General features: G+C 40.4%; 1 protein-coding gene across 6 annotated transcripts in view; it reads right to left on the bottom strand.

The window, feature by feature from the left end:
• The window catches only part of LOC105560327 (nesprin-1), a 106,821-nt gene that overhangs the window by 52,313 nt on the left and 27,907 nt on the right, over window positions 1-26,601 (bottom strand). For 4 of the 6 annotated variants that reach the window (XM_012009355.1, XM_012009356.1, XM_012009352.1 and 1 more), the window contains 20 exons: window positions 19,917-25,460; window positions 19,509-19,797; window positions 18,758-19,277; window positions 18,212-18,660; window positions 17,926-18,121; window positions 17,388-17,462; window positions 16,474-16,626; window positions 14,106-16,353; window positions 12,624-13,935; window positions 12,113-12,476; window positions 11,303-11,911; window positions 10,252-11,037; window positions 8,817-9,977; window positions 7,793-8,572; window positions 7,052-7,702; window positions 6,296-6,897; window positions 5,548-6,190; window positions 5,074-5,412; window positions 4,459-4,764; window positions 3,623-3,774 (listed from right to left, as the gene is read on the bottom strand). In XM_012009355.1, the coding sequence (XP_011864745.1) occupies window positions 3,623-3,774; window positions 4,459-4,764; window positions 5,074-5,412; window positions 5,548-6,190; window positions 6,296-6,897; window positions 7,052-7,702; window positions 7,793-8,572; window positions 8,817-9,977; window positions 10,252-11,037; window positions 11,303-11,911; window positions 12,113-12,476; window positions 12,624-13,935; window positions 14,106-16,353; window positions 16,474-16,626; window positions 17,388-17,462; window positions 17,926-18,121; window positions 18,212-18,660; window positions 18,758-19,277; window positions 19,509-19,797; window positions 19,917-25,460 (17,179 nt within the window). The remainder of the gene's footprint in view (window positions 1-3,622; window positions 3,775-4,458; window positions 4,765-5,073; window positions 5,413-5,547; window positions 6,191-6,295; window positions 6,898-7,051; window positions 7,703-7,792; window positions 8,573-8,816; window positions 9,978-10,251; window positions 11,038-11,302; window positions 11,912-12,112; window positions 12,477-12,623; window positions 13,936-14,105; window positions 16,354-16,473; window positions 16,627-17,387; window positions 17,463-17,925; window positions 18,122-18,211; window positions 18,661-18,757; window positions 19,278-19,508; window positions 19,798-19,916; window positions 25,461-26,601) is intronic. The other 2 variants (XM_012009357.1, XM_012009354.1) reach the window with 1 other exon arrangement.

Raw genomic sequence — 26,601 nt, 5'->3', positions numbered from 1 at the left:
AAAGTTGCAAACCTATGTGGAATAGTCAGGAACACACTGTCTTCACGCATACATTTTTCTATCTACATTTGGTGGAGGGGAGTGACTTATATGTGGGTAGAAAAATGTATGCGCGGAGACAGTATGTTCCGCCCCCCCCTTCGGGGGGGCTCCACTTCGTTAAACATAACCCTACCCACCCTATGTCAGAGGTGTGGAGTGGATCTCGCTTTACGTGGAAAGTTGCAAACCCATGTGGAACAGTACAATGGTGGAAGTACATGCGTGGAGACAGTATGTTCCGCCCCCCCCCCCTTCGGGGGGGCTTCACTTCGTTAAAATATTAACCATACCCAAACCATGTCTGAGGTGTAGAGTGGATCTCGCTTGCTCGGTCAGTCTGCGCCGCGAGAAGAATTAAGCGTGCGCGCGCGCGCGCGCGTGTGTGTGTGTGTTCAATCCGTACCGACCGTTGCGGGAGGGGGCAGGTGTGACCTTGTAAATGAAAATGGTAGTTTGTTTATGATTTTAAAGGTAGCTACACAGGCATTTTAATAAAAATTACTAAGAGAAAGTATTAAAATTTTTAGTTTTCAATTAATTGTTATATCTCCTAAACCAATGCCGTCCCCCACTTGATTCTTGCGGGGAATTACTCAGAAAACTCTCCCCTACAACATATCTAAGTGGCGAGGAAATCGGTGAGGTGTGACCTTTTCTGCATATTTACCCAATATTTTACAGGACACGCATTAGAGAACTTTGCGAAATGAATTTTCTCATAGATTTCCTCAATAGCATACGCTGAGTACACAGGTTTTAGTGTTCTCATTTGTAATTATAAACCTTTCTCGATAAGAACTTATCTCTGATTTTACATGCGAGATGTATATGTCGATATCGTGCTAATGTACATACAATAGTTTGCCTCACTTTGCGCGCATGCGAAACGACGACGTTTGCGCCATGCGAGAAACGAGGTTTCGCATGTTTAAGTAATTTGCGAATATCTCCCCATTGGACTAACGTAATTTACTTCTAATCTCCATTGGTATTGAAGGAACGGGGGGAAAAAAAAGAAGAAATCCCGCGTACCGTACGTCGGAAGAGCCGTGTCTCCCGAAACGTAAGCTCATCTCTATCCAAGTGTCAGTATCCAAAGTTTCTCATTCGCGTGTTACATTCAGTGCGTAAATGATAATTACGCCACTCCCGCACTGACAACACAACAAACGTGGAATCGGATGTAAATACGTCGAGACGAGGCGTCATGCTCGATGACAATTCGCTACTTGGCAAAACGTCAAGACGTCGCGCGTCGGCGTTATCCGCGAGTATTTAAGCGCGAGCAGTTAGACGCGTGATCAGCGTCGATAATGCACGTCGCCGACGGAGAGATATAATGTGAAGTACAATACTTGGCATTGCGCGCGACACGTCGCCAATGCCGGTGCGATGATGACTGGATGAACTGACGCGCGATGAAATGCCACTAGCGACAAAAAAATGTAGGTAGGGGCCACGAGCATGTTTTTTCTCCTGGGAACGCATATCGACCTTCCTCAAACTGTCTTATATCGAGTGTTAATACGGTGTTATACAGTCCGTATTACGTCATATGACAGATTTGGTGATGACGTAGCGCAGAGCGTAATGAAGCGACGATGGATCGATAAATATCGGCGATCGTGGCTAAATATCAACCGATAGTCCGTGTGATTTCAACTTGCAAAAGTCGCGCAATCGTAACGTGTTGAATTTAATTATTATCTTGCGTCGGTATTTTCTTAATAAAAAGTATCGTGAAAAATCAACGATTTTCATTAAGCTACGAACGATAAAAAGAAGGACATTAGGTTTTCAGTTATTAGGTTTCATCCCTAGTAGCACAATACAATTAAATATTCGACCAATGTTTAACCAATGTTTGGTCAATGCACTGTGCTACTAGGGAGATAAACGGATAACAACATCTAATTCCTCGTTGAATTTCAAGTATACTTTATCTACAATTAAAAGATTTGTAACTCATTCAAAAGAGTCAATAACAGATGTTTAAAGATTAGAATGATGTAACGACATCGTTTCGTTTATCTTTTTTAATATTTTCGTTAGAGTAAAATTGACTCTTCTTAGCTGATGAAATTATAAAGGGAAGATAGCTCAATTAAATCTAGGATATGTTATAGATAATTGCATACTTAATAAGTGAGAATGTCTGCAAGATATTTATATTTCTGTACTCTATTTATACTCCGCTTTGTGACGCTAGTTGAATTACGACGAATTTGGATCAGCATTCACATTGCGTCGTATCTGTCATTACGTATTTGATTAGTAATTTTTACGCAATATTATGCAATTGAAATAAATAGAATAGCACAAGCGTGGCGAATAACGATGCGCCGGAAATGTATCAGACAATTTTATCACGATTACTATAAAATAGCGTCGATTATAATAATCGACACTCCCAATTATAAATAATATGGAAATTTCAATCTACCTTAATAACTTTCGCCAAATTACTTCTCACAGTTTTCACTTGTTTCTTATTCATTATTTTAACAGGTCGTGTTAAAATAATCTTCGTTATTAATCATTAATATAATCATTAATGTATTATAACTTTGGATAGTCCTTTGAAATTATCGCACTATTGGTTTACAAGGGCTTTAGTTTCCTCGCTCATTGACCAACTGACTTTGTGACTGAAAGGTCGATTGCTCGCGTAGAGTTTTGGCAATGATCTAGATGACGGTCTAGACGCGACATCATAGGTTAACATTCTTGAAAGCTTTTATCAAAATTGCAGCACATTCGCGCCGTGTCTGTAGTTTTGTTTCTTGAGAAATATAAACTTTCAGATTCTCTCACAATCTTCCCTTAAATGTGTGACGTCAAGATTGAAGAAACCGATTGTATAATAACTCTTGCATTAATTATATTATTTTTAACCAATGGGCTAATACGGAATTAAAACGATATGATCACCTGAAAGGAATACTAGAAATACTGATAACATCAGTACAAATATAACGATGGAACGTAGAACTTCTAAAATAGAAAATGTATATATCGTAGGAAAAAGGGAACATATAAGCAAAAGCGTCAAATGCACATTTATACATGCACATGCAAATCTGCTCGCAGAAGGATCTTAATAGCACCTTTAGTGCCAGCCCAAAGATCGCGAACTGTTACAATTTTATACGAAGTAACATATTACGGCAAGATAAATGTAATAAATAATTTTTTAAACTAAAATTTAAACTTTTATGATTACATACATGATCAGTTTTGTTCTCACTGTCAGTATTGATTAACATTGAAAGTGCATCTACTTTAATTCTGATATTACAATGTATTCTCGAAATTAAAATTCAAAAGGAGATTTTTGTGAATCTAGAATGCAACGCGAAATACGAACTTACTATATTCTTGCTAGAATAAATTATTAAAGTCATATATCTTACTATTTTTGTGTCATTAATCTATCGGAAATTTATAAAAATGTCCGTCGCCTATCTATGTTAACGTAAGGGAATATTGAATTAAATTTACTTGGCCAGCAATCACGTGGGAAGGTGCTGATCCATGTGTTTGAGCAGATATAAAAACAAAATAATGCACTGTGACTCACGATTCGACGGATTTCTGTAATTTTTCGAGGCGTTCCTCGAGACTTCGAGCCGGTGCTTCTGTAAACGCTGAGAGATACGCGAGCACAGGTCCTGCCAAGCTCTTTACTTCTTCCGTTACGGGTTTAAGCTTTTCAGCTTCTGTTACGAGTTCCTGTATCACAACAAGATCAGAAAGCGTGTAAACTATCTTCCATTAGATCTCATTATGTTGAAAAAAATGTTTAATATCTTAATTCCTTAACATATTAAGTTTCAAATTAAAGTATCTACTAGTGAAAATGTCGAGGCATATTTTAGTAAAGTGAAAAAATCACTGATAATTCACATAAACGTTCTCCACGAGCGTTCATCGCGGTTTGATAATTCGTGAGCGACTAAGGTAGTTAGCTTTGGAGGGCCGAGCACCTGTGGTGCCTGGCTGTGCAAGTCTGACACGTTTGGCATTTATAAAGAGGGTGCACCAGGAAGAGAGAAAGACAGAACTAATTGTATATCTGCACCCTTGGTAAATCGATAAGAATGTGTATCCACATAAAATACGACACTGCCTAGCCGTTTAAAGGATCAAAAGGTATGCCTCGCGTGACATATTTTCTATTATTATACAAAGTTTTATATATGTGTATATGTTGATAACTGCAGGACATGCTTAACCCATTTTCAATATTTTTACCTATTTTTATATAATTGATTTAAGTTCGTGGAATATAATGTACATGCTGGATTATTCTGAGACTAATCCGGATGATAATCGTATGTTTATTCTTGTTTGCGATTAATTTTTCTCCAGTAGAAAAATTAAAATTTTATCCGTATTTGAAAAATCGTTACTTACTTCTAATGCTTTGGCGGTATCCTGCAAATGTTGTTTCGACCGCACCACTGTGTCGATGAGCTTGTTTTTCTCTTCAGTCGCAGTCACTCGCGTTTCAATAAGAGTCCATTGCGCTTCTAAGTCTTCCCAGTGTCGCGTTAATGCCTCGAGGGTATCCCTACGTCCTTCGAGTCCCGAAACTAATTCGCGCCATTCCGAATTGATCTCAGAAAGCTGCGATTCTATCGTTTTCTTGTTATTAGCATCTGCAAGTCGGAGGACCTCTCGTCCACGTTCGTTTAGAAGATCCAACTCAAATTGTTGATTCTATGAAAATTATAATTGAAAACCTAATTAATCAGTTTTGAATGATACGTCATATTTTGACACGATATGTCATACATAAAGCAATATATTAAATATAAAAATGCAGGTGTGTATGTGTGAAGAAGAATTTGTTATAACTTTTTAAATATCTTTCCTTATTTTATACATAAGAAATGTCTGATTGCAAACATCATGAATATGAATTTATATAAGTTGAATAATTTAATTTCGTGTAGTGTAAAAGATGTATTATTATTCATCAAATGGAAGAATACATTATTTATATCGGTAGTGCTTTTTAACACACACCTGGATGTCGTTGAGAGCATGTGTGATTTTCTGAATATTGAATTGTAATCCAGCTAACGTAGTGACCGGTTCATCCGTAAATTTAGTTCTGCTGATGACGGCGCGAACACGTTCCAGGCTCTGTGTATATTCTCTCCACATCTCTGCACCCTGTTCCAGACGTGAACGTTGCGACTTAGCCGTATTGAGGGTGTTCTTTAACAACTGAGTATGTTGCTGTTGTTGGCCGCTTAGCTCCTCCTGCTCGTAACTATCTAAAGACGGCCAGATTTTATCTGCCACCTGTTGAATCTGCTGTGACACGAGTTCGCGTATCGAAGATTCAGTGCTGAAATATATCTAAAAACAAAAATTAACACTTAAACTTATTTATTCACGAAATTATTAACTTGACACATAATTGAAACTTGGTCTCTAATTCCTTAATTTAAGTGATTCAACCTAGTTGAAGGAACAATAAGGAGAATTTCTCACCTTGTGCTCCTCCAAATCGCTAAGAATATTTTCAAAATCTAGGCCCTCTTTGTTGCTTTCGAGTCGAATCTCAGCTTCACGAGCCCAACTGTGAAGCTTGTCTGTGAGAGCTGCATAATCCAGTCTCATTTGCATATTACTCTCGAAATAATTTCCACGTTCTTCCATCTCTCGCGGTAAAGATGTCAACAAGGAGACTGCCTCGCTTAGCATCTCTTTTAAAGATCCAGGCATTCCTTCTTCATGTCGCAGTGATTCTTTCAGATTTCTGATTCTATCTAGATATTCGTTTACGTCGGCACAAAGAGCATGATGTTTTTTCAATTCAGCCTCGACGCTCGTCGGATCCCTCTCGAGTAACGGTCTGGATTTAACTTCCTTCTCCTTGCTCTCAAGCCAATCAAGAATGTCCGCCAATTCGTCAGCGAGTCTTCTGTGCTCAGCTGCTGCCAGTTCGTGCTGCTCTCTTTGCGTCTCCACTGCTCTTCGAAGGGCCTGTAATTGTTGCTTTAATGATTGCAACTGCTCCGTCACGTTGTTTCTATCCACGACCGAACCTTCGGCCGCTATTTGCTGTCCTTTGTCCGTCGCACTAGCGAGAGTAGCTTCACATTCCTGAATTTTTAATATAGCGTCGTCGTACCTGTTAAATTTTTGACAAGTTGAATTAATTAGGTGCCTATTGTTATAAATAATTCTAAAGTCAAAATTTTAATTAAATTTTAATATATATCGGTAATTGTAGTACCTTTTAATTTTGTCTTCCGTTGTTTGTCCAGATTTCTCGATATCCCGAACAATTTCAGTGTACTTTGCAATGAAAGTAGTAATCTCTGCGATTAAGGCGATAAATTGTTGTCGTAATAGCAGCAGCTGACGAAGCTTCGCTATTTGCGCTTCGAGAGCTCTTATTAGGTCGTCCTGTTGGGCTAATACACCATGCAGATCTCCCACATTAGCGGATTGAAGATCGGATAATTTAGCTTTCTTTGCTTTAAGGTCATCCAAAATTTTTTCGTAAGCAGCCAACATTCCTTCCACGTCTTCCACGCGAGCACCGATCGGCTTGTTGAGATCGTGAAGCTCTTTCTGAATGTCTGTCATGAACTGAATTGCCTCCGCCACTCGCGCGGCAGCTTCTTCAGCTTCGTCTATACTCTTCTGGAGCGCGAGTGCTCTCTCATTTATGACACCGGCTACTCGTCCGTGAGCTTCTTTCATATTTTTCAATTTTTCGCTTAACTCCTGCTTATCAGCGTCACTCACAGTTGGTAAAATTGATTTCCCTTGTTGGTTTATCTTCTCTATGTCATCACCATACTCTTGCGCTTCTTTCTTCAATCGATCGTACTGTGAAAAGAAAGAAATGTTTAGATTCTTCAAATACATATTGCAAAAAAATATATAAGATGCATCAAAATCTTATACATGCCATGTCCTTTTAAATATAATTTCTGAAGCGAATTTAGAGATAACTCTTTATTTATCAGGGATATACACATACCTTAGCAAGTTGTTCTCGAAGAATATCAAGACTGGAAGGTCGCAACTCGGAAGAGGTTGCTACTTCAGCTTCCTTAATCCACCGTTGACACTTATCCAATTCATTTTCAAAAGCCTTGCGCCCCTGAAGAAGATCTGCCAACGAGGCTTGTTTTTCTCTTGCTTCCTTCTTCAACTCTTCGTAATCCTTACTTAGATCGTCTAAGAGACCCTGGAGTTTGACGCGACTATCCGCATTACAATCCTTCAACAAGTTGTGTCCTTGTTTAAGAATATCTTTAAGATTGCTTTCGTTAAAGGAATCGATGTCAGCTTCCAATCCACTGTGTTGCACAATATCTTGCTCAACCCTCGAAGCTTTCAGAGGCAAATATCCACTGAGTTTTTTCAAGTCGTTGCCTTTAGACTTTATCCAATTTCGTGCTTTTTCAATATCAGCCTCTAATTTGCGACGTGCATCAGCAGCCGTACTTGCAACGGATATTTCTTCCCTCAAAGTAGCACATAACTCAACCTGCTCGCCGCGCAAAGACCTCGTGTCGGCTTCTAATTGCTGCTGCTCGCTGGTTTCTAGTTCGTTCTGCATATTACCAACTCTCTTTTCTAGCGTATCTATAATCAATTGCTTTCCATCCGCCTCTTTCAGCATAGCCTGTACAAATGTAATATTATATTTAAAGAGTAATATATATTATATATAACATTCCTTAAAGGAAAAGTAATAGATAAGCTAAAGAATTACCTTGAGAGTGAGCAGCCTTTCTTCCGCTTGTTTGCTTTCGAAGCCAAGTAACTCAGGCATCTTTATCTGTTGTTTCTTCTGCTCAATCCACTCACGATTCTCTTCAATCTCTCGCCTGGTTGCTTCGATGCCCTGTGCCGTCATCTCCAAGACCTGGGCTTTCCTTTGTAACTTCTTACCAATGTCCGCGTATCGTCTCTCCACTGACTTGATTTGCTCTTCTATCTGCTGAGAGTCCAGATTGCTAACCGAGTCCATTACTTGGTCGCCCAGTTTTTTTACTTCTGCCAATTTCTCCGTCCCCTGAGACTCGAACTCGCTCGTGATGTCTTTAAGATTTGAAATTTTCTGACCGATAGTCAGTCCACTACCCTTCTCAATCATGTCGACTTTTTTCGACAGGCCATCCAGCCACGTTTGAGTATCCTGTACTTGTGATCTGTACTTCTGGATAAGATCCTGTGCCGCTTGTTTCCCAGCAATTGCGTCAGTCAGTTCGGCTTCCAGCTTGTTCAATCCTTCCTCAATGTCATGGTCGTCTTCATGAAGCGACAGCTCTGTCAATGCACGAGTGCGACGCTCGCCAACGTTGGTGAGTAATTCATTCATCGCCTGCAACTCGGCCTGGGCAGCTTCTGCTCGCAGTTTCGCAGGTCGTGACTTCCATTCAGCGCAGAGGGCCCGTTGCTGATTAATCCAAGCACGGAGCGAGTTCTTTTGTCGCAGTTGCTCCTCGAGTTCACCCACTGTTTTCACTACGTTCGCCAAATGTGTTTGTATCTGATAGCATTGAAGAAACATAATATTATTTAATTTGCTTTGAAAGCATGTAACAAGTTACAAAATTTATAACATAATAGATTTAACGTAATAAAAATAATTTTTAGTACGGAAACCCAATTAGTCAATGTTAGACAAACCATTTATATTTATATTTTTTACGTTGGATTTTACATTAATCAATTTACAGAATTACAGTTATTAATTTTATTTAACTAATTGATAAGTAAAATCAAATACATACCTGGTCGATAAGATCATCGAGTCGTGTTCTGACTTCGACCTCTCTCACAGGAACTTGAATGGGTGGAGCATCGAGAGGACTGCCAGGTCTAGAGACGCATGCCGCCGCAGCTTCGCAGGCTTCTACTGCTAATGCCAATCGAGCTTTTTCAGCTTGCAGCTTGTTGTGCAGAGTGCGAGCACACTCGAGGCCCTGCTCGGCAGAAGTTAAGTTATCCACTGGAGCCTCCAATCCTTGAATCATTTCCGTCTCGTACATGTCTAGATTCTTCATAATGCTCTCTAGGGTGTTTTCGTATTCTTGGAACTTGGCCAAAGATTCTGCCAATCTGTTCTTGATTTGCAGAGCGGTATTCAATAGCGAATTGTAACTATCCTGAACGTTCTGCAACTGTGTCTCTATAGTTGATCTAATAGTAGGATTCGCACCGACATATCGATCTATCTGGCCATGACCCTTCGACTTTAATTCGTCTAGTACTTCTTGATACTTCTGGATTTCAGCTAGCAATGTTTCATGCTGTTTGATTTGCTCGATCGTTTGTTCTTTGTTAGTGATATAGAGAGAATTGTGCGCCATTAGTTGGAATGAAATTTGCAACAGCCACTTTTCTGTTTCTTGCAGAGCAGCGTGATACGCGTTGTATTCCTGTATCTCGTTCTCCATCAGCTTTTTTCTCTCGCTGACGAGTTCAGCCAATGCCTTCCATCGATCTAACAGTCGTTTCGTTTCGTTTAGCGTTCCGTTGCTTTTCGCCCATGCTGACAGTTCCGTTGCCTCCGTCGTCAAATGATCCAAGTCGGACTTTTTATCGCGAATCTCCTCTTGAATATGTTTGTACCGTTCGAGCATTGTCTTCATTTCGCCGAACTCGCCCTTTGTATCTGAGGAGCCTTTAACAACGCCCTCGTTCTCTTCTAACCATCTTGCAAATTTATTATGCGCTTCTGCGTGATCCTCCCATCGACTCAGAACCGATTTTACTTTGGCTTGAACTGTATTGAGATCTATACTTAATTGTTCCCAAGTCGAACGTAGATTGGCCATATCCGATCGTAACTGATCCTGTTGCTCTGGAAGAGCCATATTAATTGCCTTTGCAAAGGCGTTCTGCAATGTTGACAGTAGATGTTGACCTTCCGTCATACGTGTCGCGACCAGCTATTAGTAAAATAATTTTATCGTTATTAAATATCTATGCAGTTATATTTGCTTAAATTTTGCTCGCTATTTAATCAATAACTCTAGCAAATAATATTTATTTGATAGCTTGTTTTAATGTCTTTATTAATGTACATATTCTACAATGTGACAAAAAAATTATACACTAGTGAATTTACATTTGTATAATATATATTTTATTAGTGCAATAATGATTTATTGTTAGTCAAGCATCTCTAAGATATACTATATTATTTTTCCCGATAAAACTCACCCTCAAGGTTTCTAATTTATCTTTTGCCCAAGCTGTGTCTCCCACACCGATACAATCTTCCACTGAGCCCTGAGCTGTGCGTAACCAATCCTCCATCTCTTTCTTAGCTTTCAAGAATTCGGTGTGATCGGCTAAGTTTTTCTCGACTCTTGAAACAAGCCCTTGTGCATCTGTCAAAAGTGATGTGTACGCTGATTGCAACTGTACCGTTTTATCTCGCGCCCAACTGCAAGCGCTAATCTCCAACAAAGCTTCACATTTGTCATTCAAGTCTTCCAAGACTGGTTTTTGCTTCACTGCTTCCTCCACCAAACGTTTACAACGCTCTAAATCCTCTGGAGTTTTGTTGTCCTTAGCTTGTTCGTCTGCGATTTTCTTTTGAAAGTGATCTATCCACCGCTTCATGCCGTCTAACGTATTCGTAAACTGCGACCAACTTGAAATACAATTGGCAAGAGTTTGTTGCGATTCCTGACATTGTGCTTGCAAAGATTTCCAATCAGCCTGTACTTGTCTCATGTCTTGCTTAATAGAGTCTTGACCCTCAGGTCCGGTCTTAGAGATCACAACGTCGCTCAGTTCGATCACCTTTGAAATCAACGTGTCGCCTTTCGGCAAGGATAAAATGATTTGATTGACTTTATTCTCTCGTTCGATGATCCGCTCCTTTTCACCGTGAGTATCACTGTACTGTTGAAGTTCACCTTTTGTACGACGTACCCAGTCACCTGCCTCATTTAGAGCTTGTTGGAATCTTTCGTGATCTTTAACTTGATCTTCCAAGTTCTAAAATAACGAAGTAATGATATTAGAGAATATTATATTACGATATTATAACAAGATGAACCGAAATACGTGATACAATCGAGAAGGAAGTTTTACTACTTAAAATAAGTCAAAGTAATAGCGTAAATTCTTGTTAACAAGGCCTCGTTTTCACAAAAAATTTATAATTTCAAGTCTTGAACGATTAACATCATTCCTCTTCCAGTTATACCACATATTTTGCTTTTATATTCCTGTTGGCAATTGAAAAAGAAGCTCCACTTACATGAATCTTTTCGGAAATTAACTTCTTCAGGCTGTCATATTTGTTGATGGTCGATTCGTAAGGATTTTTCGATACGCTGGGGTTTTCAGCGAGACGAGCTTTCAAACGATCCACCGTTTCGCCATGACCGTGAATGTCTCTTTGGAGAATCTTATATTTTTCTAACAAAGCACGTTTCTCGCTGAGATCATTTCGGCAAACGTCTCCTGATTGAACCTTGCCTTCCACTTCTTCCAACCAATCCGAAATAAGTCGGTGAATCTTGTTGAGCTCCTCCAACATGCTTGCTCTCACTGACAATTTTTGTCTCACATCTTCAACATCGACCAACAGCTTATCAAATTCGCTTTTCAAGTTCTCAGTATCTTCTTGAATCTTTGCCGCACCGTTCTGTTCTGTGTTCATAATAACTTTTTCTTTCAATTCTAGGGCGTATCGCAATTTGTTCTGACCTTGCTCCAACGTCTGCCGAATAGCTTTACACGTGTGTAACTTATTGTTAACCTCAGTCAATGTACTTGGAATGTCTTTACATTCGCTCAACTTATCTCGCGTACGCTCAATCCAATCTTGACACTCTTGATACAAGGTATTATGTTGTTGATGTTCCTAATTAACATTTTAGTAAAAATTATCATGTACATTACTATATATTTATATGAAATGTGTATCTATATGCCATGTTATATTCGTGTTGCATGGTAAAAGACTATGTGGTTAAAATCGAAATTACAAAATTTTTTGACTAATGAAAATTGTAGTTAATCAATTTGTATATATAACAATTGGACAATAATAAAATGTAAGTACCTGATAATGCAATTCCAATCGCCGCATTATTTCTTTAGCCAGAGATAGCAGTGCGTTGTACTTGGTAGTGAGTTGCGTTATTGCATTAGAAATTCTCGTGTCAGCGCACGTTTCCAACAACATCTGAGCTTTCATATTTAAACGATCTAACTCCTTTTGCCAGTCGAACAAAGTTTGCAAGTGAATCTGAAATTGCTCGAGAACGTTTTTCTTTTCTTCCAGACCATCTTGCAATTTGTTAAACGTTTGAACCAACTGTTCAGTTTGCGTAAGCCATTCTGTAGCTTCGGAGAACTGATCCTCGTATTCAGTCCACTTTACTATGCCGACCTCGAGCAAACTCTTCGTGTTATTCAGCGAGTCTCTGTTATATAAACCGTAATACATGTATAAAATATGCCATGTGTACAGATATTGCAAAAATACAAAAGTATAGAGTTTAATCTAGCATTATACTTCTCTAAAGAAAAGTTTTTAATTAAAAAAAATGAAGTTTAGTTATTCTACTTACACATAGTTGTCGTATTCTTCTTGCAATAACGCCACTTCCTCCTCAATTATTTCTTTGTCTTCAGCATCCGCGATCTGACAAGCGGCATTGCCTTGTTCCAGAGCTCTCTCCAACTTCTTCTGACCCTCGGGCAATTCGCTCTGCAAAACTTTGAGCTGAGTGATTTTGCTAGCTAAAGATTCCTTATCTCCCGTAGGCTCCGAGCATTTGCTGAGTCTCTCTTTAGCTGCTCGTATCCATTGAACGAATTCATTACCGCTATCAATGAAAGCCTGATGCTGTTCAACAGTCTCTTTCTGTTTCGCGTACAATTCTTGTGCTTGCTTGCTCAAAGTCTCGTATTTAATTGAGATTTCCGTAGCTGGCGTCGCCTGTTGCAGATCTTCAGCCTTTGTGGTGACCGACTGAATCATGGGCTCGAACGCCACGATATCCTGTACAATACTGTTAGTTTGTCGCAAGTTCGCCTTTCTTTCTCCGATCGCTAAAGAACTCAATCCAACTAGACCTTTTCGAGCCTTGGAGACTTTCTGCTCGCATACCTGCTGCAGCTTCGCCTCGCGATCGTTTATCCACTGCTGTAGCTGCGAGTACGACGAACTGTAATCCGCCCACTGCAACAGACTCGTCTCGAGATGCACCTTTGTGGTGGAGATTTTCTTTACCAGACGCTCCCAATCGTTTTGTATTTCTTTCAACTGAGCGTTGATCTCCTCACGACCATCTGATCGTGTGTTTCTCATGACCTTCTCACCGCAATTCACGGTTAGATGTATCAGATTTTGGCCCTCCTCACGTTTTCTCAACAATTCCTGAATCTTGTCGAGTCTACTCTGTAGTTCTTCGCGACTGCTACTCGAAGCAGCTTCTGTCCCTTGACGTATAATTTGCTTGGCGTTTTCGATCCAGTCGCGAGCTTTCTTAAGGTTGCTTTCATATTCCTTATGTTGAGCCATATTGGTCTCGACCTTGTTCAACACGTCTTTCGCGAGGTTCACTTGCACCTGATAACGCGAATTCAAATGCCGCAGCTGATTGTTGACGTAAGTGTCCAAGTGAGACGAAAGCAAACCGGCGGCCGTTTTGTTAAATTTATCAATTTGCTCTTGACCTCTTATTAAATTATCGAGCAATTTCTTTACTTCCTGCACTTGCTTCTCCTTCTCTTTCAAATTCGGCAAAAGAGCATTTTTTTGTGCTTTGATGAGAATATCAAACTGTTGCAGCCAATCGCTGAGTCTCTCGTATTCATCCTTATAGTCACGCCATTGGCTCACGGTAGCTTCCAATTGATTCTTCTGTTGCTGAATCTCTGCAATAGAATCAGAGTTTGTTTATTGATACATTTAAGGTTACTGATATCTTTCTTTCTGCAAAGTAAAACTGATTATTATTCGTTTACAATTATTTAAATATTTTCCTACTTTTCAAACTATCAACATCGACGTTCTTATTGTTAGTGAATTATTTGAATAACTTTACCTTTGAATAATCCTTCAAAGCTTTCCGTGAGTGCTCGTATTTCGTTCCTGATAACTTCTTGTCCGACGAGACTGGTGCTGGCGCAAACGACCTTTCCTGTATGCTGTAAATGTTCCACCAACAATTCCCCTTGAGCTTTTTTATTCAACAAACTCTCGAGTGGTACCACCGCACTCTCAATCGCTAACTTATCGCTGAGCGATCTCTGCTTCATAGATGGTATCTTCTCGCGAGCCCGGCTGAGCCAGCCAATAAGATCGTCGTGAGCTTCCTTGTAAAGGCGATGATCTTTGTATTGTTCCTCTCGTTCGGCTAGCAAAGATTTGATCTTCTCGAAAAGCTCGTCAAATCTGTTCAGTATGTCTTGAGCCTGCGAGGCAGCTAATCCTTGCTGACCGCTCGCAATCATTTCAGCGACCTTGCACTTGAGACTGTCAACCTCGATGTTCTCGCAACGAACCTTCTCCTCGAGCGCCTTGATTCGTTCCAGCTGATTTCTTTTTTCTGACATCGTTGTTTGAAACTGCGAAATCTCATCAATCGACGTCTGCATGTACTCAACTGTTTTGTTAATAGATTGTATTTGCTCTAGCAAACCGGCCCATTTGTTTATCGAGTCATCTAAATTCGTCTTAGTTTCCAGCATCTTTGATGCCAAGGCACTCCACTGTTCCTGAAGTTTCGCTAAAGCTTCATTAATCGTTTGGTGACCAGCCGGAGCTGTATTCGCTAAAACTGCCTGGGCTAGTTCAACGATACCCTGTACTCTCGCAAAACCGTCTTCTTTGTATAACAGCAGATCTTGCACGATGTCCATTTTCTGCTCCAAATCTTTCTGCGAAGATGCGCTTAAATCAGAGCAATATGCCAGTTTATTTTTTATGTCTTCCAGCCACGTGGTACATTCCGCCAGTTGATTGTCGAATTCTTGATGCGTGGCAACATACTGATGCCAACGGTTATTAAGGTCTTTGACTTTACTGGAAATCTGTTGATATTTGATACTCAACTCCGACATGTAAGAAGTGCGGGAAGTAACAGTCTTATGGAGTTGCTGAGCCCGCTCAGCAACAGCATCGATCTCCAATTCTTTGGCGCGAACCTCACCTTGAAGAGCGCGTAATTTCTCGAGCTGAGTCTTCTTATCCGCCAACGTTGGCTTGAGATCGACGGCATGTAACTTTGTATCGGTGTCCCTCATCCACGCTAGACATCGCTCCTTCGATGTCTCAAACTCGCTCCATTGCTGAAGCTTGTTCTCCAGCGCTTCGATAGTGGATTTGACGGCTGAGATCAAGCCTTCCCATTCTTGCTGCGAGGTATCAATCTGCGAGCGGATATTTACCTGTCCTGATTCCAGAGTACCGGGTATTACTTTCTCACCTAGAGATCTGATTTGCTGCACTCGCGACTCATCTTCTGGCAGGCTGTGCAATAGATTCGTTAAGCGATCCAAATTCGTGTGCAGGGACACTCTCTCCAGCTCGACGTCGCCCCAGAGACTCACGGCGTTATGTGTGGCATCCAGCCATTCATGCGTATCTAAGACAGCTTTGCTGTATTGCTTGTGATCGCTAACTATACCTTCGTATCTTTCTACGAACTTCGTCGCGCGTTTCAGTAGCACATTGTATCTGTTTGTCAAATTATTCAGTGTTTGATCGATCTTATCGGTACGGTCAGGCAAATTGTCCGCCTTATCTCGGAGATCCAGTAAGAGATCTTGCTGATCTTGAGCATCATGTAAGATGGTACGATAGATCCGCAACTGAGCACGTTTCTCATCCAGTGTAGTTTTCAGTTCGATGTCTGGCTTCAGCTGAGCCTCTGTATTCCTCAGCCAGTTCTCGAAAGCCTCGCTGCACTCGTCAAAGCCGGACCACCGCGAGATCTTCGCTTGCAATTCGCGTTCGGTCAAAGCAATACCATCGTAAAGCTCTTCAAAGGCTTGCTGGAGGTCCAGCAATTGTTGGCGAATGATCTCTCGGCCCTCCGTGCCAGTCGTGGGATACAATCGTTCCCCAGCCTCGACGGTACTGTTAATCAAGAGAGTGGATGAAGACTGACGAGCCAAGAGCTCCTTTAGAGTTTCCACATTTGAAATCAGTTTCTGACGTGTACCGCTAGCGTTCTCCTTCGAGGACTGATAGCGCACTCTTACGTTTGCTAGCCACTCGGAGCACTGTTTATAACGATCTAAATAGCTGGCATGATCCACTACCGCTTGTTCGCATTTCTTTATCAGTTCCTAAAAAAATTTTAATTTAAATAAATAAAATTAGTATAATAATATAATTAGTATAATAGTAAATAAAAGTATAATATTATATTTTATTGTATCTTCAAAACGTCTTTATACAATGCTTACCTTAGCAGTTGCCTGAATTGATTGGAAACGTGACGTGACTTGTTGAACGCTAACAGAAAAGCGAGTCTCACCACTAATCTGCATCAACTCTGACGAATCATCGCTCATTTTATCGAATTCAGCCTCATTTTGCCGGAGATTCACAATCAGTGACTGAAAAAAATTATTTTTATGTCTTGACTGTTTTTAAATGAGATTTATTAATGAGCTGTTCCGCACAATTTATATGCGAGAAAATGAAGTAGAAAATTCTCTCTTCTTGCGTGCAGAAGCCTATTTGAATAATGGTTAGGCTATTATTTCTTAAATGTTAAACGCGAAGAAGTATAACACTAATTATGAAAAAAAATAGTTTAATGTTCCATCCTGATGTATCAGGTTTGCTTGTTCATCTCGATGTAAATGTCAGCGTCAAAGAAGCTCTCCATTCGTGCAGCTAAAAACAGATCTTACTACAAATTTTGAAGCTGAAAGCGTAATATTTACTGAACGCAAATAGATAGGTTGCCAAAAGTTTAACAAAAAAATTCATCTTGCTGATGCATAAAAAGTAATTGTTTAGTATTACAAAATGTTTAGTGCAACACTGATATTTATAATAATTTAGCTGTTCATATTCTTTCAGTTAAATCCAATATTGACCAAAAGATATTGATTTTATTGAATAAAATGACATATGTATCACTGTATCTGATATCACTAATCACACGTGTCGTTTAACGCTAATAAAATCACAAGACGAAGCGTTGCCATCCTCCACCTGCTCTGACAAAAGCTATAAAAGCTGAAAGATTATATGAAAAAACAGCAATTGTGTCGAAGAGACTCCTCTAAAGCCGTTGCAATCATCCGCCTCTCTCACAATCTTGCCTTGTTACAAAATGATATTTGCAGTTCGCATATCACTCTCTTACTTGTTCGAGGTAATCACCAAGTGCAACCAGTTCTGCCACATCCGTGTTTCGCGAATCGGAGACCTTCTGTAGTTCCTAGGAAATTTTATTATATATAATCATTGTGCGCGCGAAATAATTGTGCTCTACGATTGGAGATAAAGAGTTGCGTAGATAGGGCTTTCTCCTCTTTTTCGTCGACTAAAAATATTTGCCTGATCTATCGTATAGGATGTACAAAGAAACAACAACTGCAAATTAATACTGCAAACTTTATATTCGTGTTACATTTAGGTGTGTGAAAGATGTCAGTGCGTGTGTGTTGAGAAAACGGCTACATCTAATTGAAATTATAATTGAACGCTTTAAATGTGCACACTTCAAATTATGTTACTACTTTACATGAGTCAGGACAATTTTGTGATAACGGGATAAACACAAAGCGGTCTTTATGTAATCGATATATTCGTTAAATAGGACACTTATCAAAATTCATGTTTGTAAAGCCAAAAGAAAACCGCATTTCTGTAACGCAACGCTGTAATAATTTGGAACCTACTTGATATTTTTCAAGTTGCTCCTGCTTCTCCTCAAGGGTATTCTTCAGACAATAGTTCTTTAATGATGTTTCGGCATCAGTAAGCCAAGCGAGCAAACGTTCTAACGAATTCTCATATTCACTCCACTGTTGTATTCTTTCTTCGATGCAGCGTACCACATCGCTCACGGCTGTAGCAAATTTTTTATTTTCGAATCTAGAGAGAGAAATTATTCGTTTCATTTCTAAGTACTTTCTTTTTATAAATAGACTAATTATTGATCATTTTCTCTTTGAAAATCTTTACCTGAGATTAGCTAAATCTCTTTCCATAGATTCTTGCGAGCGAGGTGGTAAAGTACGCGCACTTTGCGCCACATGTTCTCCAAGGACATTCAGCTTCATTTCACCTTCGCTTTGACTATCCTGTATCTCTATAATTTTAGCTAATCTCGCCTGAAGAGCAGTCTTGTTTCCTGTGTAGTCACTGTAATTCGCTAAGCGTTCCCATTGACGTTTCTGGTAATCTTGATAAGCTTTCTGCAGATCATGGAACTGCTGGAAAATATCAAGCAATGCCTCCAAGCCGGATATTCCTTTCTGAGATGTATCCACGAGCTTCTCATATCTCTTCGAAACTGAAACGACTTTTTCATGAACATCCGATGGAACTTGGGTAACTTGGACTAAAGCGTTAGCTTTTTCGGAAATGCCTTCGACAAGACGTTTATGAGCCAAAATCTCTTGATGTAATGTCTGAAATAAAATTTCCCAGATAAGGTAATTAATGATTTTTATTTTTTATATATTTTTAAATAGTAGTACAAATGTAAGAAGAATGAAATAGAAGAACCTTCAGTTTGAGTAGTTTCGATTTTATTTCCTGTAAGGAAGACCACACGATCGAAGAATCTTGTTTAACTGCACGCTCCATCGTGTCCAACCAAGTCAGAATTTGTTGTAGAGTTTCTTGATAGCTGGACCATTGTAAAGATTGAGCGTCTTGCTTCTTCTGTTGCTCGGTGATACCTTCGGCTAAGCGGTCCCATCTCTCGCGAGCGTTTCGCAACTCATGCCTAATTACTTCACGTCCCTGAGCCGAAGTGTCCGGAAGAATCCTCTCGCCTAGAGATGTTAGGCTAGCTAAGCGATGTTCCGCCTGTTCTTTTTCGGCTAGCAAAACTTGTAAACGCGAGTTTCTTGTTTCAAGATCTCCGCCAATCTCGTCTCTCTTCAAGATGGCCAAGTTTTTCTCGAGTGGAGTAAGCCAAATATCGATGGCTTTCAATTTCTCTTCGTAAGCGCGATGATCATCTACGATGCTTTGGCTACGGTTTATCACCTCTTTACTGAGCACATGCAGCAGTTGATATCTAAATATTTAATTAAAGTTTACGGGTGATGTATTATTACTCTTATCCTCCTATAACTCTTTATTTAGGAATTGAATGTTGATTGTCTGGAGTTATCAAATATGAATGTGATACAATTGTACGTTTTAAAACGTATATTTGATATTCAAATTATTTTACTGTATACGCACATGTGGAAGGCTATGAAAAATATGAGAATAGCAGCTTCTTGTTAAAAATAATTCGACATACCTGTTGCTGACTTGGGAGATTAGTGGCTTGATGCGTTCGATACCACTCGTATGCAGTAAATTATGCGACTTGTCTACGAATTCGTCTATCTCCCGCTCCTGCCGTACGATAATCTCGCGTTTATCTTTAAATGCGCGTAGTCGCGCTTCTTTATCTTTCAATGTAGGCTGCAGCTGTTGGTCTCGGAATGCCGCCTCCATAGAACGAAACCATTTCGTGTGAGCTTCCAGCTGATCCTCAAAGTTCTGCCATCTCTCCAGAGCTGTTTTCTGTCGCTCCTGTACAGATTCTGAAAAACAGAATTTGCCGGTGAAATGAATGCGATAGATAGAAATCGCGGATTAAATAAGCTTATACAGATTTTGATTTTTCTATGTAACTTTGAAATCACATGTGAATTAAGTTTACCGATTTCGCTCAGGAATTGCCGCAAATTATTTTCCAAGGTGATGACTTCCTTATTAATAACTTCCCGACCTTTTGGCGCAGTGCTATTAGCCACAACTTCACTGAATTCCTTTAATCTCGTGAGATGTTCCACTCCCTGTGCTTGACCGTCTTTTAACATTGACAAGCTCGTTAATCTGCGAGATATTTCAGATCGTTCGCCCGTTATGTCATTACATTCTGCAAGTTTTTCTCGTTCTCCGTTCAACCAATCGGAGAAGCATTTGCATTGCAGATTGAAGCGATGATGCTTCTCGCAGCAGTCCTCTAAATTCTCTAACAAATCTCGCGATTTAGCAACGATATTTTGGAAGAGCTGCTTGATGGATTGCAGATAGACATTCAAAGAAGTATCCTTGGTTTGATCGACCAACTGTTGCGCCTTGTCGCAAACCGATTCGACTAATGTCTGATGCGACATGATTTCCTGATGCATAATTTTGTGATTCTGCAGTTGCGCGCGTTTTTCCTCTAACGATGATTTCAGTTCTGTGTGCTGATGCATCGCGCGTTCGACATCTCGCAGCCAAGCCGTTAATTGTTCTTGGGACAAGGAGAATTCAGCGAACTGCATCAGACATTGATCCAGCTTCTGCATCGAGCTCTGTAAATCCTCGGAAAATCCATCCCACAGACCGCGTAGATTTCTCAACTGTTGTCTGATTATCTCTCTACCGTCCGGCGAAGTGTGCACGTAGAGTTTCTCGCCGAGATCGATGACGGATTCGAAACGAGCGTTTTCGCGAGTCCGAACATCACCAAGATCCCTGATGTGCTTCTGTCTGCTTTGCAATACTGCCAGATCGCCAACAATCTCGCTATGTTTCTTCAACTCGTCCTGAACCTCATTGATCCAATTCAAGAATTGATTGTACTTTTCGTTGAACAAATTATGCTCCTTTACGTATTGCTCGTATCTCGCCACAGCTTCCTTCGTCTGATTCCTGATCGCTTGATACTTGGTAGCTTGACGAGATATTTTGGTAACCAAATCGGATTCTGCTTCTACACCTTGACTTTTCTCAACAGCGGCATTAAACTCTACGCCTTTTGCCATAATAGTCTCTTCCAAGGACTTCAATTTCTGTAAGTGCACGCGTTTCGTTTCCTCGGTGCTCTTCAAGCTTTGATCTTTCACTTGCATTTCGATCTGCTTGAGCCAAGAATCTAGACGTTCGACTACTCTTTCGAACTCGGACCATTGGTCAAATAGACGATTCAATTTATCCCTGCTTGAGATGCATCGTTGAAGGAAATCCTCCCAAACTTTCTTCTGTTGCTCGAAACCTCCCAGCAACACGGGATGGCCAGCTATCGCGGTTTGCTCCAAAATGATGTTTAATTGTTGGTTACAATCGGCTATAATCCTATCGCCTTCAGGCTTTTGTTGTAACACGTTTTTGATCAAAGCAATTTTAGACTTTGCCGCATCTCGATCTATAGAGAGATCCTCGCTGACAGGCGCCGCCTCGTTTACCACCGCGTTGATCCAATCTCGCATTTTCTCGAACGTCTGGAGGTAAGCCTCGTGATTGGCAACGTGCTTTTCCATTATACCGATTCTATTATCCACATCTTCCGATAGTTTCTCGTGCGCCTCGATCACACTGTTGAGCATCTCGCTGGCTTCGTCGTCCGGTACTGCTCCAAGCTTGTCCTGAAGTTGTTCCAGAATGTTTCGGTGAACTCCGACATCTTGTGCGATAGTTTTACACAAGTGCAAGGCAAGCTTTTTCTCTTGAAGTGACGGTAGCAGATCCTGCTTGTCACCCAATTTCTTTCGTGCCTCAATTAACCACTGCTTTACCTGGGAATACTTGTCTTCGAACGAGGACCGATGCATCATGTCACTCTCGATTTTCTTATAGATCGCGTTTGTATGATCAACCAAGGCTTCCATGCGACTACGCAAATTTCTCAGCTCACTTCTAATGAATTCTCTGTGATCTGGTGTTATCCTCGCGAAAAGTGTTTCGCCCGCTTCCGCTGTTCGATTCAAAATTGCTTGACCGGTTTCGCGTTCCTCCCCAAATGCTTTTAATTCTTTCAATCGAGATTGGTAGAAAGTCATTGGCTTCGGACCGCTGATTTCATCGAAAATTTTCAATTTCTGTTCCGCATTTAGTAACCACGATTCCAGCTCCTTTACATTAGCGGTATATTGGGCTCTGATTTGTTTAAGTTCTCTCAGTCTGTCTAAATGTTGAACAAGAAATTTAAGCACTGAATGATAACGCGTGTTCAAATGTCCGACGTATTGGGCTACGCGGGACTCTGGGCTAACTTTGGTAATATCTTCTCCAAGTGCGGTCAGCTCCTTCATCTCACTTTCATAATTCTCGACCTTTTTTTGAAGCTGCATTATCTCGGTGATCTTCGTGTCAATTTCATCCGGATTTAAGAGCATTGTTGCCTCCATTCTGATTTTGTTTTCATTCTCTTTAAGCCAGGAAACTACGTTTTCCGATGTAAGCTCGTACCGTTGCCATAAAGCAATATTTTGCTTCAGCACGGATTTGATCTTACGAAAGCTGACCTTCAGGGACTCTAAGTCAGCGGTGACTTTGTCGCGTTCGTCTCTGAGAGCAGAAATTGTCTCGCTACTCTCGACAGTGCCTAGAAGTGTCAGCGAATTATCTGTGTCTACTTTTCGTGCTTCACAATCGGCAATGCCATTTTCCACATCGACCAACGAGGCCATCTTCACCTCGAGATTGTAACGATCGCTGCTCTGTTCGGGTTCGCACCAGGCTACTTTTTCCTTATGAGTCGCCACCATACGCTGCAGAGCGCCAAATTTCTCGTGATAAAGTTTTGTCAAGAAGGCCACCAATGTAGCGTTAACTTTGTCGGCATGACTGACCACGCCGTCTCTACGTAGTTGCAACGCCTGCAATTCTTTTGGCAAACTGGACTTTGATATAGTTGGATACTCTGACACCATGTCTGTCAATTTCTCATCAATTTCCGAAAGTGCGTAATCGCATTTTTCCAGCTCGGCTTTCAACTCTTGACACTTATTAATTCTATGCAGAATCTTGGCATTCTCGCCGGTTAGATCATCACATTTAATTATCTCTTCGCGAATCTTCGATATTATGTCGCTACATTTCTTCAGCTCTTGTCTAATGCCTTTTTCTTTTTCATTGAAAGTTGATGTAAACGACGCGAGCTTATCCGCGGCCTCTTTAACAACTTTGAATTGTTCATCCAATAAATCATTGAGGGATTTCAAAGTCGGGATATCCATGTCATCATTCAGTTTGACAAGTTGTTTGGTTTTTGTGGCGATCCCTTGACGAAGTTGTTGATACACTGGCAATTCCTCGCGATATCTAATCAATAGCGCTTGTCCACTCTCAGCGTCGAGTAAACGCTCGCAAGCCGCGGTGAGCGAATCGTTCGTGTCGCCGAGCCACTTTGTGAGATCATATTTTGCTTCTTCGATCTGCTTCCAGATAATGACTTGCGTTTCGTACGCTTGAGTCCGATCAATCACCTTGGCGTTAATCTCGTGGTATTTCTTTCGTATATCAGACAAGTCTGATTCGATCAGACAAGTCTTGAAGTTCGGCATTAGCGACGTTTCTTTCGCCAGTTGTTGCGCCTTGCCATCCATCTTGTCCAAAAACTGTTTACCTTTCTTCAAGATCTCCAAAGCTCTTTTGTGCTTTTCCAGAGCCACACTTGCCTGAGTAATGTCAGTAGACACATCTCTGACTGACTGACAAAGATTTTTCGCTTCATCAATGAATTTGTTCAATTTCTCCTTGGCTTCCTGATACTGCTTCCAATCAGCATCCATTTCAGCATATTTCCTTCTCTGCTCGCGCAAGAGTTCATTCACTTTTTCCCAGTTACTATCCACCGAAGAGACCACTACCTGAATATTAGTTATCGCTCGTTGATCCTCTTTCATCAAATTTTCACCTTCTCGATGAAGGATTTCTTTGTCTGGTTCTCGTCTCTGATGATCCTCGATCAGATCGTCTATCTTCTCAATTGCCGGCGCGAGTTTGCCGCAAGTGTCAACAGTATACGTGATGTTTTGCAGGCTCGTCTGAGTGTTGACAATTTCTTCCGTAATTTTTTGCTGCAATTTTCGGAAGTTATCCCATTTAGCACCAAGGTTCTCCAATTTGTCGCGTTTAGCAGATAATTCCGTCTTCAACACCGTAGCCTTGGATTCAAGATCATTCAGTAAGGAAGTCGCGGTAAGTGGTCTCTCTTGCTTGTCACGAATGTGTAATCCCAGAGTGCTATCCATTAGTGGGACATGTTCCTTCCAAGTGTTAATCTTCGTATATACAACTTGAAGGTCCGAAGAAAGTCTATCAAGATCAGCGATAGTTGGTTTTCTAGCGTCAGATTCGTATTTACAATGATTCAATTGTGCATTAGCGTCATTATGCCAGCTCAAAAGTTCGATCCACTTCTCTAGACCCTTCTTCTTCTCTCTCAGGTCGTCTTCGAGAGCCTTGTACTTTTTCGCCAAAGACGTATATGTCTCGTCCAATGCGGCGGCTTCCAACACGGAACCTCGCGACGACAGTTGTTTTATTTCGTTGTAGATTGCCGTAAATGCCGGTTGTTTTTCCGAATGCTCTTGAAGATAAGCATGCATCGTTTGTAAATTAGTATCGACATTATCCACATTCACGTCTCCAATCTCATTGATGTTAGATCTTAGTCTCGTCATCCAGTTCTCGAAATCGGTGATCTTCATCTGGAATTCTTGTCGGGCCAACAACGAGTCAGAGACACGATTGATATGATGTCGAACTGTGTCCGCAAGTTTGCTTACCCTGGCCTTTATTTCAGCAACGCGACCTTTTAATGCGGAGGCACCGTCCAGCGACAAACCATGGCTAATATGATCGGAAACTTGAGTCAACGATATCAATTGAGCCTGATGATCGGATATGCTTTTGTTGAATTCCTTCAATTGCGCCAATTCCTTCTCCAATTTTGCGGCTTCCGGTGTTTGAAGATTAGGTTCTTTGAGAGCTTCCCTTTCACTATTCTGTAACCACTCATTGAATTCTTTCACTTCTGATTCGAAAGTGTTCCATGATGAAACTAATTTATCCAGCTTGGTCGTCGTTTGTACCGCCACGTCGTGAACTGCGTTCCATCGTGTGTGTACAGCATCGACTTCATCAGGTGCCACTGTTCTTCCAGTTATCTGCTGGCTAATTGTTGACAAATTCTGAACCTTCGGAAGATGCTGTTGACATTGAACTTCAAAGGCCTTTGCTGATTCTAACATTTGCGTGGCTTGGGCCAAAGTGGTGGGTTTGCTGCCCATTGCAGCTGCTTTAGACTCCGCTTGTTCAATCCAAGGTTTTATCTTCTGAATGCCTACTTCGTATTCTTTCCATGTTGCAAGATTTTTCGTAGCCAATTTACGCTGAGTTTCTATGCTCTTATTCAACGATTCAACTGCCTTATGAAGATTCTCGATGTCCTCGCGAAGTTGCTTCGCCGGTACATCTTTACAGTCTTCTGTACATATGAGAAAAATACATTTTTATATTCGAATTTTTTAGCGTAAATGCTAAATTGCATTTACTTAAATTCTATTTAAATTTCTTCAAATATTACATTTAAATTATATACTATATATTTTACATCTTTTATAGTATTAAACGCGATTACTTTATTGAATAAATCTTTATAAAATAATAGAAAAAGATAGTATAAAATACTATTTTATATAAAATAATTACATATAAAAACTATTTAATTATTTATACAAGTGCTCGGAATTATTTGCACTTCTCGCTGGATTTTTGAGACAAACGCCTACTTTTGTCCCCTTGCCACGCACACTCCAGCGACGGTCAGTTTAGTCCCAGTCTACAATAGAGATTTAAGCCCTAAGCCTTAAGAAATTGACTAATCACAGTCGCGCATTCTGCTCACACTTGACCGTGATTGGCCAATTTCTTAAAGCTTAGGGCTTAAATCATCTATTGTAGACTGGGACTTACTTCTCGATAGTGGGGCGTGTCTCAGGAGCGGCCCTGTTTTAAAAGCAACCAGAATGAAACCTGAGAGCGGCCACGCCGGCGCGGCGGTTAACTTGTTACTGTTTCGCTAGGCTATTTGAAATTTCAAGGATTGGATTTCCGAGAATTTCAAACTTGAAATCGCGAAAATCGCAACACTATCAAACATTCCAAGAATAGAATTTCCGAAAATTTCCAAATTCAAATCGCGAAAATCGAGAATCGAGAAACTGGCAAAGTATCAGGAGAACATGATCAGCAAAGAGCACTATCAAAAATTCCAAAAATTGGATTTCCGAGAATTTTATTCTTCAAAACGCCAAAATCGAAATTCGCAAAACTGGCAAAGTATCAGGAGAACATGATCAGCAAAGAGGTGGCACTATTAAAAATTCCAAGAATTGGATTTCCGAGAATTTTCACATTCAAATCGCGAAAATCGAGAATTTTCTTTTTTTTACCTAAATTTTCTCCCAAGCACACGCGGTGTGTGGTGTGTGGTGTGTGGTGATAAAATACAATCAGATTGACATCGATTGGAAACGATTACTAGATTATATGTTAATATTATAAATAATATATAATTAGAAAAAAAAGTAAAGTAAAGTAAAGTGTGCAAATTAGAAATTTGCACA

The sequence above is a fragment of the Vollenhovia emeryi genome, unplaced genomic scaffold, assembly GCF_000949405.1.
Source record: "Vollenhovia emeryi isolate VEMERY1.0 unplaced genomic scaffold, V.emery_V1.0 DF939233.1, whole genome shotgun sequence".
NCBI classification, from domain to species: Eukaryota; Metazoa; Arthropoda; class Insecta; order Hymenoptera; family Formicidae; genus Vollenhovia; species Vollenhovia emeryi.
Note: the sequence above shows the minus strand (reverse complement) of the source record. Positions and strands in the feature narration are given on the sequence as shown.